General features: G+C 38.8%; 1 protein-coding gene across 1 annotated transcript in view; it reads right to left on the reverse strand.

Moving 5' to 3' along the window:
* Positions 1-2,748: 2,748 nt before the first annotated feature.
* LOC129779434 (transcription factor SOX-3) overlaps positions 2,749-20,279 on the reverse strand; it is a 74,103-nt gene continuing 56,572 nt past the window's right edge. The window contains exon 3 of the mRNA XM_055786911.1: positions 2,749-17,184. Within this exon, the coding sequence (XP_055642886.1) occupies positions 15,771-17,184 (1,414 nt within the window). The 3' untranslated portion in view covers positions 2,749-15,770. The remainder of the gene's footprint in view (positions 17,185-20,279) is intronic.

A 20,279-nucleotide genomic window follows, 5' to 3' on the forward strand; every position in this document is an offset into this window, starting at 1 on the left:
AATATTGAACGAAAACTGTGTATCAAAATAAATTTATATTACAGCGCGCACTCGATTATATACAGTCCCCGATTTTTTTTTTCACTGTATATAATCGAATCCTGTATACAATCGAGTAAACAAATGTTTTTTATTCGTTTTTCATGCATATATTCTTCGTTTATTGAAAATAAAAGAAGAATTTATTTTTTGATTCATCCCCTTAAAATCAGAAAAAAAAACTTTCTCACATGAAAAAACTATTTTTTCCCAAAATCCAAATTTCCAGAATTTCCTTCTACGCATATGTTCGAATTTCAACAATGACAGAGTCATATAGTTTTTTTTGTTTCGGACTCTGTTGCCTTCAACTGGCTCTACACTAAAAATTACGTTACGTAAGTCAATTCTGTTGCTTTCATTTCAAAGATGAAAAAATTTAGTACAGGATATAGTAGTGGAACATCTAGATTAGTGGGTTTAAACAACGTTTTCGAAGTAAAAAATTTAAAAGTTGGTAAATTTTAATGTTTAATTATTAATTTGATTCCAAAAATTCATATTAAACTTGATTGCTTTTATCAATCAAATTAAAGCTCTCAAACCACTCTACAATTTTTTCTCCGACACTCAAGTTCTATATTTGTTAATTTCGCTGCAATATCGATATAAACAATTCCTGGCGAAAATTCAAGCAAAACCTTCAAAAAGCCACTTAAATTTAACCTTAACGTTGAAAGGTTACATTTTTTCTTGAAATAAGTCAAATTTGAACTATAAAAAAAAATCAAACTGTATATAATGACTCGAATTGTATATAATCAAATAATATATAATCAAGTCCGACCTGTATAATGATGAGTTTCGGTAGAAGTATTAGAAAATTTATAGTAAAAAGAAATTGTGAAGGGCCAATCAAATTTTTTTATAAACATCGATACAAGAAAACCATATAATGTCAAGTTGTTCGTGTTAATGCTGGAATATATATCTGATTTTTTTTCCAAAAATTACAGACGAAAAAGGTAGGAGGGTCTGAATAAAAAGTATTAATAATTGATGGTATCCAGTACCAGTGGGATCTGTTCGAGTCTTTTGACGTGGAGGGTTATTTAATTTAAAAAAAATCTTTGATTCGGTAATAAATTTCGATTAGTCGGTTGATTATCATTCATATACATACTCACGAATATTCTTGAAGCACACATTCACTTTGACATTCATTTTAGTGACCGATGCAAAACAAGGATGCACTTTCCCACCTAAAATAATCTTCATTAGATGGCGTAGCCACAATACACAAATTTGAAAAAGTTCGGTTTATTTTAGATTGTATTTTGTATCTAAATGGGTAGAAATGATACACATGATCCTTTTTTTATTTTTTCCAATCACTAAACGTTGCAGTTTTAGTAAAAACTGATGGTGGCGAAGTTAACATCTCCGATGCATTTCAAAGCGATGATCAAACACAAACGATTTATATTATAATACTTACTTCATTACTTACCATTGAATGATTCCACATGAAACAATGCATATAACATCTCGAACAAAACGCACGGAAACGAAGGTAAACGAGCGACGGCGGACTGAGTGAACCACACGGGACAAATAAAAACAACGATAGTGTTCACTTTTTCATATTATTAAATAAATTTTCTTTTTTATCGGTTTTATTCATCAATATGATACATATTTATAGATAATGTTGTTTTTTTTCTTGTTTTGTTATTCATTTCATTGTGTGGGACAGCGGTCACTTAACTCTTCGGTAATCGCCATAATAGTACATCAGTTGAAATCATAAAAGTGTGTGACTTTTTGCTGAGTTTTCGTTACGGTTCTGTGATGTGGTTCTATTTTCGATCCAGCTGACATTTGTATGTGTGTGGGCGGGTGTGTATGTGGAAATAATAGTAACGTGGCAAGAATACGAAAGAGATATAATCACTTCTTCATATACATACAGCTGCTGTGTGCTATTCTCTGCTCCATTTTTTTTATCAATGCATTCACTCCCATTCACATATGTTCTCTGCTCTATTCTGTTTAATTTGCTTTAATTACTTTCACTATACTCGTTTAGTTTATAATTACTATAATATCTTTTTACAAATTACATCGTTTGTGTCTGGCATTCGTGTGTGTTGTTCACCTTTTTTTACTTGTTGACATATCATCATTCAGTGCGGATCCAATTGCATCTACACCATGTGCTTCGCCCGTGATTCGACTGAATTGAGAACCAAACACGCCTACAACTAATTGAACATAAAACAAACTGAGAACTCTATTTTCACGATAAATTAAATAATGTTCTTCTCACTTCGTCGTGGTTCTATAAACACTACATCAATAGCAAGAGAGGAAGTAATTGGAATGTTGGTTATAACTGAACTTTCGAAAAGTTCTACACAGCATCACCATCTTGCTTAACAAACAACCGATCAAAAAATAAATCTCATTCTATCGCGCGTGTAATCTCCACTTCCGAATATCGGGAAGCTAAATAAAGTGAAACGAAAGTAATATAATTCCACCGTTCAGTGTTTGAACTCACTGACGATAATACTCCACATCTAACAAGGCAGCCAACTAGAAGAGGATCAATTTGAGGTGAAAAAACGAGACTGACCATCATTATCCGATATATTTACAAGGTTCGACTAATTTCAAGTAACCCCTTCTCTCTCTTTCTCTTTTTCAACAGCTACCTCGTTTTGCTTTGTTTTGCGTGCGCGATTTTCTCACTTAGCAATTAGTTACTAATCAATTAATTATAATAATTTACAACCACAGGTTCGCGTGTGGCGTCGTATTTGTGGGATGTGTGTGTGTGTCTTACAAGTTTTTTTGTTTTGTTGTTCGTCCTATAAATTAAATGAGCACTGGTTAAATTTGTCGTCTTTGATTTCCACTTACTATTTAACTTGTGTATGCTATTCTTTTCTCTCCTTATTTTTTTTGCCTTGTTTCCACCTCTCTCTCTCATGCTTCTTGTTTGTATTGATTGTTTGTCGTTTTCTATGATTAAAACATGCAGCTCGTTTGTCTGAATCATGCCTGATTTCGAGCTAAAAAAACAGTCGCAGCAGCTATCATCCTCTAAACAGGCCTAAATGTGTGCTCCGCTTGCGTAAGAGTGAGAATCTTTGAACCCAAAAAAAACGAAAACTTCTTGATAGATTATCTGCAAAACTTTCGCACTACTCGCTGCCACCAGAACAGAGGCTGTGGGAACTCGGTAGCCAAAGCGACGGCTGGATGAACGAACGAACCAATCTTGACGAAGTTTCGGGTTTTTTTTATCACGGAGGTTGGAGAAGACGACGAAACGATGTCTTAATAAGTTTTCAAATTAAACTTCTTTTTTTCGGCGGAGGAAACACAGAGAGTATGATGGAACGCCTGGAGCTGAAGATCGGAGCGCGCAGGCGGAGACGACGAAGGTTGAAGTGTTTTAAAAATGATAGATTTCTCTATTAGGGTTTTTCGTTGTTTCCACGATTCCTCATGCGCGCGTTGCCATGGTTAACGGCGAGAAGAAGAATTTACGTCGGGTGTGTGAGCGAACTACTACTGTGGGATGCGTAGTTTTTGTTTTTTTTTGTGTGTGTGATCGAAGTTCGGCGAAACCCGTCGGCAGACGAACTCCGTTTCCCAGGCCCACGACGGTCGGAAAGGAAGATCATTCGAAAAAGCGGCGAGAAAAGTATATCTTGGAGTCTCATATGGGTTTGGGTTTCTTAGCCCGGAGGTTGTATGCACCAAGGAGAAATGTGATCCGCAGCTGATCTGCTCTTTGACAACTCGACTGTCAAAATGTGTTGACAGTCGGTGGTTTGAACGATTAGATTTGGGTTTATTTTGGTGTTTGTTTTGATGGGATATGTGCCGGTTATGTCGAGTTATTGGTTTTATCCTTTCGATTGTGATTAATATGTATTCCTCAAATGTTTTAATGGTTTAAATAGCTCGAGTTACACGTTTTTTATCAATGCAGATATGGATGATAAACAAATTGAAAACATGATGAGATTTTATGTGTTTTACAAAACGTATTTGGAATTAGTCATCCATTTTAGTTCAACGAACAAATACGTCTTACAATGTCAAATTTCTGTTTCCTAAAAAAAATATTAGAAAGTAGAGTATCGCGACATTTTTATAATCAAATCAATTATATTCAGCCGTCAATTTCTAGGTTTACGTATATAACATGAAGAAGTTTTTGTCAATTTAATTTCCACAGAATGCACGTCGGAAAAATATGCGAATCACAATATTGGATTATTTTCCGGAAACGGAAAAGTGAATGTTGTAAAGTTGTTTTGATGTTATGTGAGAATTTCAGTACTCAAAAATATTACATCAAAGCACAAATGAAAATATTCATGCTTTTTTTTAGTATGCTCCAGGCCATCGGCTGTTGATTTACCGATTTCAATTACTTAATTGTAAGCGCACTGTTCTGAGAAACGGTTCACCAAACATCCTTTATAGGAATATTACAATGTATTATAGGATGTTTACAATTTCCAAATACATATTACACTTATCAAAAATTAATGGAGCAGCGCGCAGCGTCGACATCAAACTCAGTTTTGAGTGGTTGTAAGTTTGTTTTATCTATTTATTGCCTTAAATTTGTTGTTTTAAACTGTCATTAATTTCTCCCTAGATTTAGAAAACATCTTTCTTACCAAACATGATCAATTGCTTTTTCAATTCTCTAATGATCAATCAATTTCAATCTCAATAATTTTAATGATTAATTTTACTGACCAACGATATCTAAAAAGCAAAAATTCAAAGAAAAAGTATATGCATTCGTTTTTTAATTGGTTTGATAACAAAAATATTTTCTAAAAAGAATTTAGATGTTTTCATAGATACTAACAATAAATTCAAAAGTCCTGTATCAAAACAAAAAATGCTGACGTTTTGCCGTGTTTACGATCCTCAAGCAGCCCCCACTTTCTTAAATAATTTAAAGAAAACAAAATGTACGGTTCATAAAACTGTCCAAAACAGGCAATTGTCATTGTAGATATTCGCTTTTAGTGTTCGTTGTCTCTGTTATCTTGTTTGTATGATTGCGTATTATTTCGAATTATTAAAAAAAAATCGTCGTTAGATTTTTTATTCCGAAACTCGATTTTTTTTTGTAAAACGTTCCTCCGAAAATAATGTCCAGTTCACAATGTAAGGAAAGAAAAATCTAAATATAGGTATGCCATGTCATTTGAAACGTGCATTGTGCAGAGTCTATCTCTACAAAGCTACAAAGTTGATATTTAAAACTCTGCACATTATGTCTTTAAAGATGGAATATGGTAGATTCGTCTTTTGAAGTCGTATCTCCAAGAATAAACTCAACTCAACCGTTCAATTGGTTAATATTGGTAATGATATTTTGACAAAGCTTTAAACTTTGTTTCAGAGAAAAGCAAAATGATTCAACAACAACGCAATTTAATTACATTTTTTCTAAAAATGGTAAAATTTAACTAATGAAAGTAACAGGACGATTCACAATGAGAAAAAAGGTTTCATATTGTTGTAATTTGTAGTTGTAGGCCTAATCAAGTTTTATGGTTTTTCTCTCCCCGAATGTTTGGAAGGCAATAAGATTCGCATTCGAATGAATTTTTGATCACTGCACAAACGATTCTCAAGTAGTACTGTTAATACTTTTTTTCTAGTTGAATGAAGGATCCGAAGAAACGTGACTTGTTCATGGAAAATTAAAATGGAATGACCTAGCACGTTTTGAGCGCCCCGTTATTCAGGAATTATTGTTATTCTGAGAATATGATTATTATATTAATGAATTTATTAATTGGTTGATGAAAAAGTATTTTAAAACCAAAGGTAGTGACTCGTGAGTGGAAGTATCAAAACTACACCAGCAATTTTTCGCCTAAATTTGGTGCGCTAGTTCGACGAAATTTATTGTATAGTCATAAAACATTTAATTCAATCGTGTCGTTTGCGCTATTCGCCCTTTTTTTAAATTTCTGAAAACTGGGCCATTTAAAGAAATAAATACCTTCAATTGTGGTTTAGCGAATAAAACAGTCTAAAAGTAACAGGTGAATTATAAAGATGTGATCACCGATCCTCTGAGATGCGATACCTGTTTCCTCACCATGTGAAAAACATATTTCGACAAATTTTGGACGCAGTATCATTATTCGGAACGCGGTTTTCAAAAATCCGAAATTGGACACATGGTTTGTAGCCATGAATCAATCAAATGTGATTATGTAGACAAAATATTGATCACAAGTTAGTGAGAATATTCATTTTTTTTTTTCAGTATGCTCCAGGCCGTCGGCTGTTTACCGATTTCAATTACTTAATTGTAAGCGTAAGTAATAAAATAAGATGTGATGCAACTCCGCTGCGTGATAATTATTTGACTTGAAATCTGGATAGAGTATTCTCAAATTTTAGTATTTCTTCAGATGTTAAACACCAAAAGGTGTGGTTCACAAACATAACAATGTTACGTAATGTTTTCAGTAGTGAATCTTCTATTCTGAAAATTGAGTCGATTGAGATGGGACGTTCTCAGAAAGAAATTGTGTAGCATTTGGCATACACACAAGTTGAAAGTTTGTCGTTTGTTGCAGCTTTACAAGGCAAGAGGGTCGCGGTTGACACGAACCGGCTATCCAGGTCGTATAAGAACAACTATGCTGAGAATGGACCGTTTAGTCATGCGTTGTTTCCAAAACGATTGTTTTACATCAGGATCCGAAATCAAACGAAAATTAAGTTTGGGTGTAAGCTCCAGAACCGTTTGCAGACGGTTGCGAGAGGCTGACTCATTTATTAGCATGCCAGTGAAGAAGCCGTTTACTAACAAGGTAAGAGAAAGACATAGGATCTCATTGCGGAGAACAATTTGAGCTGGAATACTTCAAAATGGAGATATTCACAAAATAGTATCAGAACGATGTCATCGACTGTCCCAGGACCACAAACCAAGAACAAAACACTTCCAGACGGTACGTGTTTTGTTCGATGAGAGATTCCCTAACGTGATTTGAAGCCTAGATGGCTTAAGACTGCCGAATAAAGAAGTCCAAAGTTGCAGCGTTTCAAATTCATTCGTTTATGTGGCTTTTTCTGCTATTAGATTAAGCTTATTGATGTAAAATGTTCGCGTACGATTTAATTTTCAAAAGTGCGGGCCAAATGCAAACGTTCCGATGGGTCAGGCATCGATAAATTTCACTACTATGCGGAACGTCTTAGCGCCTTGGGATATGCTGAATAAATGGCTGAATATTAATTCAGACAATTCATAGTAATAGAATTTTCTTATCTGCATCGGAAGTCATTTATGATTCAATATAATGAATTATTAAATTATTTGTGAAAGATTTACAAATGCTCATATTCTCTGCATGAATTCGGCCATTCGACATGTACTTTTTTTTCGGCAAAACAAAACTTTTCATCTTTTTCCCAATCGATTGCTACATTTTTAAATGTTAACTAATAACACAATTCACTGTGACAAAAAAAAATGGTGAGAGTTTCTTTCCACTTATTGAAATTACTGAAATTCAATTCATCTGACATTACGAATGGTCAGAGTATTTTTACATATTGAAATTGCTGCAAATTAGTTAATTGTTGTTATTTATTCCATTTTTCCGAACGCTATTGTATCTTTATAATCGTTTAGATTTGCATTTCATAATTCGTAGTCGAATGAATTTTTGGGTGGCTTTACGAACGATTTTATAATATATAAATTGAATTGCTATAACTATATAAATTCTATTGTGATGGTTCTTTTTTCAAATATGTTGAACTGATTGGAAGCCAAAACACCCCCACCTACTTGGAATCCATCAAATTAAATGACAAAAAAGGAAGTTAGAAAATTGGGAAATAATCACAAACTCAGAGAAACGTTACTTGTTTTCTCAACGTAAGAAAAGATGATTTGACACAAGCTTACCGGGCGGTATTTTCGAAAGAAATCGCTTCTAAAACATCGATACATCGATGAAAAAATTTCAAATTTGGCCATTCCATGCCAAGCCGATATATTGGTTCTCAGATTTTCGTAAAAAGTGGTAATTTTGTTCTTTACTGCAAAACATTAGACCCGTATTTTTTATTAGGGTGCCCAAAATGACTTTTTTTTTTAAATCATAACTTTTGAACTGCCAAACCTATTTCGATGATCGATATATCAAATTAAAGCCAATTAGCTATTCTTTCATGGAAAAATATCTCGCTTGTAAAAATTTCGGATGTCGATTTTTTTAGTTATTGGTTGTAAGGTAAATGATTTTGGTTTGTCCAGTCGAAAATATGATCATGGTTTGTCCACTTTTTTGAATGCTCTAATTCAGCGCTCCTGTGTCAAATAAGGTATTAGAATGTTTCAAAACATATAAATAAAATCGTATTTTTCATGATTTACAGTAGTTTTATAGTATATTTTTACGGAATCACATGTTTTAAACGATTATAAAATACACCATCTATTGGTGTCAATGCGCCCCACATTCGAGCTAGCTTTTATTCGATCACCAGATGATTATTTCGCACGTATTCAGACCTTTTCTGGATTATAACACTTACAAATATTGTAAAAATGATTCTTGCACACCATTTGTATCAGATTTACTTAGCTAAATCATTAAACTAACGCAATTTGATGAACTCAATTTTGATCATGAGTTGTCCAATTGAATAATGTTGTTTTGTCCACATGATTTATATGGCAACCGCTTGGCACGCTGCAGTTTGGTTATTGTGTCCTTCGCGTAGAGCAGAAATAAGGTTTCTCTATGTTTAGTGTCTTGAAGTGAACACTTTTAAAATGCCCAAGAAAATGCGATATTCTGAAGAAAGCCTAAATTATGAATGGATCAATATGATGACAATAAACTCAAGCAATGATAAATACAACATCTTCTTGTGAATTCGAATGTTTTCATTCAAAAAATGTGATTTCTAAAGCCGGACCAACCATGATAATTTTTTGGATAAACCATGATCAGAGGTGGTCAAACCATGATCATAATTCCTCTTTGAGGAAAATCGTTACATAACATAAAATTTTGAATAACTTCAACGCCTTATGGTAGTATTAGCAACTAGAGACTTGGGGCTTTTCAACAATCCCAAACTTGTATCGATTATATGTGATTTTCATGAAGAAAAATGAAAAACAATTTCTGATAAACGATTTGGGGACAAACCCAGATCATTTACCCTATTTGTGTTTTGTTATTTTCAGAGCTTTGGACTAAAGGACTTTTTTTATATTTTCTCTGGAAATGCTGAGTTTTCCTTATACAATAAATCCAAAAATCAGAGAGGTGATTTTATTAGTTTTTAAGTTATGATTTTTCAAAGTTATCATTTGCGATCCAGCAACATGTTTAGATTATGTTATCACATAATTGTTGAAAAAACAAATTATTTAATATAAATTATAATCAATGTTAACGCACTACTCTGTGGGGGTCTTCGTAGCCACTTGGTTACGCGTTCGCTTACTAAGCGATCGATCGTGAGTTCAAACTCAGGGCCCTCAATTGACCATCTTTGTGTTGCTATAGAATAATTACGTCCACGCAACCATCATCAGCTATGGAAATCGATCCACGGTGGAACAAAGATCGATTCATCCATACAACTGCTCTGCTCTGCAAGAAACATCGGGCTGCTGTTCTATAAGCAATGATCAATATCAACTGTCTCCGCTGTCCGGTCTACTGAACAATAGAAGAACAGATAGAATACCCTTACGCCGAAATGGCTACTAGAGTGTAATTTACCATAATGTAATGGAACAGAAAACCTAACGCCTAAATGGCTACTACTTCTACTGTGTAATTTACAATTTATAGAAACATAAACATATGTACATCTACACGATAAAAACCCGGCTCTGTTACAGATAAAATGCTAATGAGCCTGATAAATAAATAAATGGGATAAAAAAAACGCACTACTCTCAACACTTTAGCATGTTTTCTAGCAGGAATATTTTCTGAAATCACTATCTTTTAATGTAAAACTCGAATGAAAATTATCCGATCGTATTTCATCTGAAGGAGCTGCAACTATGGCCGACCATGGTAATGATATAGCAGACAAATATTCAAAAGTCGACAAACAAGGAAGATGAGAGAGTGACACATTTTTTATTCGTTACATGATTCATGCGAATCATTGCGCTTTACGAGACTGCGATTTCAAATTTTGTACATCTATTGAATCTTGTTGAATTAGAGGTACACTCTGCTTCGAAACCATTGAAAGAATCTAAACAGAAAAAGTGAAATTATGAAAATGTGATTCCAATCCTTCCAAATAATAAAACCGAACAAAAAAAATGAGAACAATAATCAACATGATATACATATTGCAATGTTGCAAAAAACAGTTTGAGTTTCATAGGATTGTCCAGTGAATAACATCATTTGAGGGTGTTCCGATTACAATTACCCTTTTTTAAACCTGGATTACGAATAACTTGGAGTTAGCTCATCAAATTGTCTTATGTTACATTACATTACACAAAAAAACAATTTTAGCGTTTTATGTCTAGTTTTGTTCCGAATATTAGTTTTTTTCATTTGAGAAAAAAGAAGCCGAAGAACATCATTTGCTTCTGCTACGGGTAGAAGTCAAATAATGTGGAAGCCATGACCAAAACAAAAAACAAAATCCTACCACTCACTGATACATACCGGGAAAATCCATAGCATTACTATGAAACTCGCTTTCGCGGATAAACCGCACCGCGGATCATCCGCTCGCGGATAATTGAGGTTCCACTGTATTCATATTCCTTATATGTTGAAAAAAAATTGTCTAAAACACCACATCTAATTCGATTCCTACAAGAAAAAATCGTTGAAGTCCGAAATCCGAACGACTAAAGGCCTGTATTTTGTCCAATATGTAATATGTAGATGTAAAATGAAAAAAAAAATGTAAAGCAGATACTGGTTGAAAGAAAAATCTCTGAGAAGCATACATTGAAGCGCTCAATTTGTTGTTAAGGTATTGAACAGTATACAGAACCGGAATTTAGAAAAAATCAGATAGCAGAGGCGTGTCTGTCATGAAAACCAACAAACATGTTTGAAGAAAAAATCAAATAAAATTCATTTAAATAATATGCAAAGAATTAGATGATTAACATATTTTAATGACATTATATAGAGTATCTGAAATCAGGTTTCAATCCAGACGATTTCTATACAGTTCCTTCAGCCAAATATTGACTCTCTCGAACATTTACCCTGATGTAAATATGACTGGCATTTATCAAAGGAGCATTCCATAGGACACATGCACCCTTTCACGTTTATTTCTGTAATTTCTGTATTCTATCAATAATGTCTTATAAGAAATTTTCAAATCGACAATCCAAGCAAAATTCAGAATGAACCTCGGCTTCCACGCATTCGAAATGCCGTTGATGAAATCCGAGGTCAAAAGATTCATTGGAGGGGTTTCTAATAATCCGCTAAGGTTTTACACTCTCATGATGATTATAAACTATATTGCAATCGCTGAATTGAAGCATTGATTTATATTGAATGTCAAATGTTACTCACGGAAGACTTCAACGTTCATTATTCGACTGAGTTTTTGCAATATTAAATGACCAACTCACCATAAACCAAATATTTATAGACAACGAATACCACTTCATAGTGAAAAAATATTGTACAAAAGACAACGAATAAAAAGTTTGTTGGTTTGGTTTTGCTTTAGCAACAAAAACTTGCAATTTACAAAACACGGAAATTCAGTTCGGGGTTTTTTTGTGAATTGAAAATCCGGCTTACAAATTTACAATAGGTGCATACATCAGACAAATACGAAATTTGTAAGATTGCTCCAACTTGAAGTTTTATTTTTAGATGTTCCCCTCAGAATTTCACTGCTGAATAACATGGGATCAATTGAACATACACCAAATTAATGTGTAGAATATATTTTACACAGCCTATAAAATATAAGCTGGGTCAAAAATATGTCGAACGAAAGAAGAAAAAAGACAGTAACGTCAATCGAACATCAACAATTTAAGGGGGACTCCCGTCTGAAAGGTCGAAAAATAATGAATTTTCGTAATTTTTTTCCGGATGTTAGAAACAAAGTGAAGTTTTCGGGTATTTTGATTATTATTCAATGTCTATTTAAAGGTGTATTTTTCATTTTTTGAGTGCACGAATAAAGGTTATTACGCTGTTAACAGATGGATGCGTAGATGCTGTCTGAAAATCGATACCTTGCTGGTGGTATCGGTTTTGAAGAAACGGGGTGTCGCAGAACGAATTCCACTGAATATGTTGAAGCTTTAGGACAATACTTAAAGCGTTAAATTGGGGTGTTTGAAAATTCGAAAAATTGCCAAAATTGTGGCCATTTTAGTTAAATATGAGTTATTTTTCATGAAAAATCGCTATTTAGAAGCTCATAAAAAATTAAAAAAATAGATATCAAACACGGCTCTGTAACGCTTTAGATAATTCATTTCTACATGTTGATGATAAATTTTAGCCAAATCGGTCGAGTAGATTCTGAGATATCGATACCACCAGCTCACAAAAATATGGTTTCGAAAAAAATGCGTTTCAAAATTCGTACAGCTATACAAAACCCCTTGAAGTGTTCTCATCCTTTTGGCTGTAACTTTCCAACGAAAACAAATATCGAAAAATCCGTTTAGGACTACATTTCTGAGGACATAAGCTTCTCAAAAATGCAAAAAAAAATCGATTTTTCGAGCTTCCAAATCGGGGTCCCCATTTAAATCAACATTATCCACAGAATGAATCGAACTTCGTTTCAAACGATTAAATCTAGCCGGCACACGCCGAATAATGTGTTGTCCCATCCAATTACCGCCGACTAATTAAACCAACCGATTTGTTGTTTCTCCCACAGCAGCAATTTATTAACCTTATCCTCTTGGTGCATACAACCCGCGCTTAGCTGCCGCCGCCGCCGCCGGGCTTCCAGAAGGCGTTAATTTCTCGCCAAACGGAGCAAACTAGTGTGAAGATTTTTTTTTTTCTTGTGTTAGCTCATGTGTGTACACTTGAAGCCAACCGTTCGTCGCGACCCGAACCCAACTCATTTCGAGGCTGGGAATCGTTCGCGCTGCTAATGAAGCAAGCGAAAGGAGCCCCGGGAACATTCCCCGACGGGTCTCGAAATTATGTGAGAAAAAAGTAAATATCACTCATTTGTCACGGCTGCGCTACCTTTGCTCCAGAACCGCGAACCGAGGAGCCGCCGCCGAGTGGCTTCTTCCAGCAGCTTCTTAACGACCCACTCTCGCGCGCGAGAGACGATTGCTGGCTGGCTGACTGGCGTAGATCAACAACGCCACGAGACCAAGCGAGTGATCAGCGGCCTGCCTAATGAAGTGATGATGATGGCTTAGCTTTTGAGGCGAAGAAAGAAGCCCCACTTAATGGAAACATCAGCTCCCCCTCGGGGTCTAGTTTGATTAGGTTTGGTGATCCCATTTATTTCGTTTATAAATATATTTTTTTTTTTCTTCGTTTTAACTGCTTATGGTTATCTTTCCCCGCGCGCCAAGTGGATCGGGATTAACATAATTTCTGTTTAATTATACGACTTCGTCCACAGATTCGCCGATTGATTTCTATATCTATATCGTTCACACATTAATTAGATCGAGCTGGAGAGGTGACGCTTTTCTCCTTGACGAGAAAGGAAAAAGTGAAAAGAAATCATATATTTCGAGAGGATTTTTATGATTCCGGGCGAGATTGGTTCAGCAATTTCACCCCTAACATTGGGCCAAGCGATGAAGTGGTGAGGTACCACCATTAATGGACTCATAAATTTGTCACTCGTAAAAATTGGGATCGATTTCGGAACGCTCTCGTGCCTCGTGTTCCCTGTAGTTTTATTTTCAGCGCCCGGTTACGGCGACATCGGGCCCTCGGCTGCCAGCATTCGAGGGTTCGCTGTCTCCGCGGGACAAGTCTTCTCTGCTGCGCACACCCGCCGCTACATTTTAATTAAAATCGTCATGAAAACTGTGATTATCACAATACTTTCCATTCGAGGGACCCAATTACGGAAGCTTAAGCTGCTGCTGCGGTTGCTCTTTTAGTTCGTCATTGACCACAAAACCTAACAACTCATTGAAAACCCATTATTAAAATTTCAGAAAACTGCAATCGAAATCCGGCCGTGGTGGAACGAATCGTTGCGGACCAGCCGCCTCCGAAACGCCCTCCACACCGCTTGCTCTCAGTCTCACACACGCACTACTAATTGATTATAAAAGTCTCGAGAACAATTTTCCGCGAATTTCTCCTCAAAACGCTGACGCTCAAAAAAGAAATACAGTCAGCAGCTTAAGCTCGGCCCCGGTCCGAGACCCGATATTTTATACGCAAGTCAGGAATTAAAAGTTTCGCCTCTCACAGCTCTCCCAAATTATTTCGAATGATTTTCCAAAAATCCTTACACTTATCGAACTTCTTCCAGGCAGGATGACGGACCCGAACAAAAGGGGGCACCCAGGCTTGGGTTCAGTTGGCAGGAAAGAATTTAGCTGAACAAATAGCAATTAATTCAATTTACCTGTCAGCTGTTGGCCGATTTCTTGAGGTGATAATTTTACACCAGGTCACTCCGTATGCTACACACTCACACCCACACCCACCGCACTACCCGCCGGGAACTTTCAACGGCGTTCGGGGCGTTCCAACATAAGTTCTGTGTCACTTCGGTCGGTAATTATCACTGCTTTCCAGGACGTCGCGAGACGACGAACGACGATTCTTCTGGTGGACATGCGAAAGTGCGAACCTAACCGGGCTTATTTACACACTTCGGGAAAAATGATTCGCGTTTATTTGTTAATTTCAGCTAGTTTATTTCAGTACTTTTGTTGCTGCTTTCTTCTGAAGGGAAAACAATATCTTAACCGATCTGTTTTTTTTTTAGAAAATAAAAGTTCTTAGAAATAAAAGGTCTATAAAAATAATTCAACTTCTAAACGAATACTAAATAGGAAATTCAAAAATATACAAAGTTCATCGTTTGTAAAGCAAAGAAAAAATAATATCACACAGTGGTTTTCTCTCTCTATCTCTGTTTCCCTGTCTCCCTTCTTTTTTTTTCATTTTCTTTCAATCCGGCTTTCAATCCGGCTTCCGAACCATTGGGAAACCCTTCGTCGCAGCGAAGCAAAAAAAAAAATGGAAAACTTCAAACTTAACAATACTTTTTGCAAGTTGTTCAAATTTCATAGAAATAAGACTGGAATGGTGAATTTAAATTATGAAGGAGTAATAAAGTGAGGATTAGAGTGGCGATATGTCCATTAGATGGTTAGCTCGATCGGTACTAACGCAATTGCTGATGTGATGAAGCTGGTGTCCTAGGCTGCTGCTGCCGCCGCCGCCATCTACCCCCGTTGGAGACGACGAGCTCGCGTTGAGGTGTTGGCCAAGGCTGAGATTGCTACAACTGCTGGAAGCACCACCGGCACCGGTTCCAATGCCACCACCGCCTCCTCCGTTGCTCAGATGATGGTGATGGTGGTGATGATGGTGGTGATGTCTATAGGCCGATAGCGGTGAGGAGGACGAGGATGAGGACGACTGCGGTGGTGGTGGATGGCTGTGGAACAACGATTGACCAGTTCCGGTATTGAGCACTGGCGATAGAGGCGGTGCCAAGCCCGCCGGCGACGATGAGGAAGTGGACTGCAGACCAACGGAACTGGCTAAATCTCACATGTGCGAGATCGGAGCCATCGTCCGGAGGACCTGCTGCTGCTGGGATTGAAGATCGGGCGACACACTGTGCTGGTAATGCTGCATCAGATTTCGCTGGTGTTCCGTGCTTTGCATGTCGGGCACGTGGTACATGTTTATCAGATGGCTCAGATCGGGCGGTCCGGTGGGTTGACCATACTCGCGCTTCATTATGAGATTGTTGTTGGTAGACGTGGGGCCAGGCGACACGGGTTCTGACTTGACGCTGGAATCACTGGGACTGTGACTTTGGCAGGAAATTTGGCTACCGGGTTGGTTCAGACCGTACGGCGATCCTGGCTGCTGCTGGATTGTACTGTAAGGTGATCCTGGCTGTTGTAGGCCATAGGGAGACGTCTGTCCACCGGACACGGTGCCATACATTCCGTAGCTGGCGTTCATGTACGAATTGAGCGAACCCGTCGAGGCTGCGTTGTGCATTTGACCCATATCGTAGCGGTGATAATTGCTCATGTAGTGCTGCTGGGACTGATAGGCCGCTGCCGACGGGTCGTGCATCATATAGCCATTGGGCATATAACCATTGGGAGGCATTTGGTACATATCACGATTGGCTGCTGCTGCCGCCGCCGCTTGCTGGGCCGCAGAAATAGAGTTCGTATTCCGCATAGAGTTACCTTCGCTGGACTGCAGAAGTGATCCCACACCAAGTGGATACTTCTCCTTCGTTTTCGTCAACGTCTTCGTCTTCCGGCGCGGACGATATTTGTAGTCGGGGTGTTCCTTCATGTGCACCGCACGCAACCTCTTCGCTTCGTCTATGAACGGACGCTTCTCCGTTTCGGACAAGTCCTTCCACTGGGCTCCCAGCCGCTTGGAAATCTCCGAATTGTGCATCTTTGGATTGTCAGACGCCATCTTTCTACGTTGGCCACGGGACCATACCATGAAGGCGTTCATTGGCCGCTTCACTCGGTCGGCATTCTGCTGTGCCGCTTTGCTGGTATTGTTGTTGTTGTGGTTCACAGAAACTCCCGTCCCGAGGTGGCTATTGGTCTGACTGGTCGAGGTAATGTGATGATTGCCAAGTCCCGCTGAGGGTGGTGTCTGCTGTTGAGATGTTTGGTTTGGCCCACCCGGACTAAGACCCGACCCCGGTTGCAACGGTGAACCGTGCGGATTGCTATGGGCCTGCCCATACGAACTACCATTATTGCAATGAGTCAGGTGCTGCTGGTGGCCAAGATGTTGCCCCTGATGACCGAGCTGGGATTGTCCAATGTTCATCATACTCAGCGATCCAAGAGCCCCATACGGTGAAGTGGAGTGGCCGTGTAGCGACGACGCGTGATGTGGAGGCATCGTGGCGTGCAGTATGCCGCCCTTCATATCAGACTCCATGGTCAGCATATCGTCGGCGGTGCTTTGCCTGTACGCAAACAGTTTGAAAGGCTTCTATTAGAACCACCGGAAAACTCACACAAAATTTAATCCTTCGCACGAGAGTCGCTGCCGTTCAGCGACGAAACAAGTTTTCTTGCAGTCAATTGCTGTTATCCGCGCGGGAAATAACACATCGGAACACATATAAATCCATAAACATTTAGCATGCTTTCCTGCGCCCACGAACGATCATGATTCTTGTTTACTTTCCCCTTGCATAACTGTTTCAACAACCTTTGTTAATACTTTTCTGGACACACACAAACACACAGAGGCCACTGACACTGAATTGCTTTAAAGTCGCAGCTTTAATTCAAACAATTGATGCTTTGTTAATTGAAACCTTCACCCTTTCTCTCTCTCTCTCTCTCTTCAGGATTACACTACTAGTGGCCGGGTTCTATTGTTAGTAGTTTTTCTTTTGTTTTGCCCCCGCGCTCTCTTGTTCACACTCTCATTTCAACTGTTGTCTCGCTCAATTGTTATGTACCTCGGCTTAACCCCGTTTGGCGACTAGGTCGGTGCCAATTCAATGGATCGATAGTACAAAAACCGAAATAATCATAATCATCACACAACAACAATACATACACGAAAAAACAATTCATTGACCATCAGAACGCGAACGATTACTCGGGTACTTTTCTAGGGGTGAGAGCGAAGATCCACACGTCACTCACTGGCTAATGAATGCACCGATTTTCGTTTTTTTTCTTCTGCGAATACCTTCAATTCACCGGGATTCGAATTGCGAACGAACGGAACGAAATCTTTGCACTGATTTAACCGAGAATTGTACTGAACTTTTCTACTGCACAGGTTATATCCGTCAACCGACGTCGAATTACCGACGACTCTGCGCTCAAACAAAGCCCTGGAGTAACACTGCGCTACACACAACTCTGGCGAGGAACGACCGCAAAAAAGCCTCTATACAGCTTCGAATGGAGCACCCTTCTGTTTCACTCTGAGCGCATTGGAAAACCTGATAGCAGCCTGACAGCCTGAGCACGAAAAACATACCTCTACCCCCACTCAAGAAACACGCTCGAGGCAGCCGCGCCTGTCAACTCCTGTCCGACCAATCGCAGCCCAGCTGTACTCACACACCAGCAAACCCCCCGAACGCTCACCTATGCTGGAACCAAGCATAAACGGGAGGGTATAGGTTAATTAATATGCTGCTCGTCTCTGGGTTTTTCGCTCTTTCTCATCACACTCTTTTCGGACTGTAGCTCAGAAGACTGTGTAGACCTCACAGACACACACACACGCACGCGCCCGTACAGAATCTCTCATTCACGCAAACATGCACCCATACAAACGAAAAGACCAAGCTACCAAGCATAATCCAGCATACTCGGCAGACAAACTGGCTCGCATCGTCGTGTCGTATACCCACGGGAACTGGAGAAACACACGACAAGACGAACACGGCGAATGATTTACTTCTCACAGTGAAACGCAGCACCAGCAGCAGCGCAATGGGCGTGGCTTCTGAAAACCCCAGCTTTTCGGAACGCACTCTCACTCGCTCTGATGCTACAAAACATGGACCACAGTGTTGCCGCATTTGTGTGTCCCAGCGCGCTCGTTCTCGCTATAAACGCTGATGCTGCATGAGCTAAGGTCAAATCTATGCCGTGCGCTATAATAAAGGGAAAAAGTATCGACAGAACCTAAAGCGAATAGATCCATCGGAGCTTCGGGAAAAGGGGGCAGCAGCAGCATAGAAACCAATATATTTATTGCGATTGGAATGTGCGCTTTCGTCTTGCCTTCCACCACCACCACCAACTCTCACGTTGTCGTCTGGTCCATTCGGGGATCTGCGATTTGAGTGGAATGAAAATTTATTTCTATGACTTGTGATGCAGCAGCCGCCGAGATTTTTTGTTGTTGTTGCTTCCACTGTTGTATACGGATAAAACCCAGGGAGCTGGATACCACACTATCCACTTACACCATTACATGTGTTCTAGAGTGTGTATCGAGAGACCTGGTGGCGACTGAGGCTGACCAGATTTGATGGACTCCAAAGAGCGGGGGAGGTACCCGGACATGGAACCAAATGTTTGAACTTTCTGGTTGAACTTTGAGCCACACAGAAACACTTTCCTAGAGAGCAAGAAGTTCTACTGGAAATAAAACTTATTTTAAATAATAATAATTCCTATGTGTATATTTTTTTCACCGGCCATGACATGCCTCCCAACTGCACCATAATTTCCACCCCAGACAGGGGGGAACCGGGAACTGCTGAAGGCTCGCGCTTTTTCGTCCACGTGATTCTGGGATTCTATTGTTGCGCCTCCTCGGCCTAGGCGGGTCTGGGTCTGGGGGATGAGATCGGAACTGGGACAGGGAAACACGAGTTGGCGCGCACAGACGCACACACACACTCCGTGTGTTTGTCTGATTGTGATTCATTTTCCCTTCGCCTCGAATTTGCGCTGGCAATCAGACTTTTGTGAGCAGCCAAAGGAAGGGCCATGATGTACCGACCGAACAACGCATTTAGCAGTGAAGCGATTTCGAGTGTTTTGAACTAAATTTAGAATGCTTGCTCCCTGTGTATGTGTGTTTGTCTGCTCCTCTGAAGCAGCACTATATCCTTGCTTGTGTATTCCTGACACATTTGAGAAGCCGGAGCCGAGGTGGTTAGGACTGAGTGAGGGCAAATTGAATGAAATAATGCATAGGAAGAAGTACACGAAAACAGCGAGTGTTTGCAAACCAAACGAGTGAAGATAGGTGTAATCCTGTTTTCCGTGTTTTTTTTTATTTTCATTTTACTTGTTCTGTGGCAAACGGATAAAGACAAGGACTAGTTTTTCCCGTTCCCTTTTCACCTTCTGCCTTTGCGAAACAGGATTTAGCCGAAAAAAAAGCCATCTATAGACAGGCAGGAACCAAAGGTACGAAGGAAGGATTTTTGTTGTTGGTTGCTATGTGTGGAGGAATTTTGGACATGCTCTCGAGCAAGGGAGATAAAAGTGCGACGCAAATCCTAATTTAAAGTTTTGATTAAAGTGTAGCAGCAACGGGCAAAGTTTACGGTTTTATGATTGTCCAGAGCTG

This window comes from Toxorhynchites rutilus, chromosome 3, assembly GCF_029784135.1.
Source record: "Toxorhynchites rutilus septentrionalis strain SRP chromosome 3, ASM2978413v1, whole genome shotgun sequence".
NCBI lineage: Eukaryota > Metazoa > Arthropoda > Insecta > Diptera > Culicidae > Toxorhynchites > Toxorhynchites rutilus.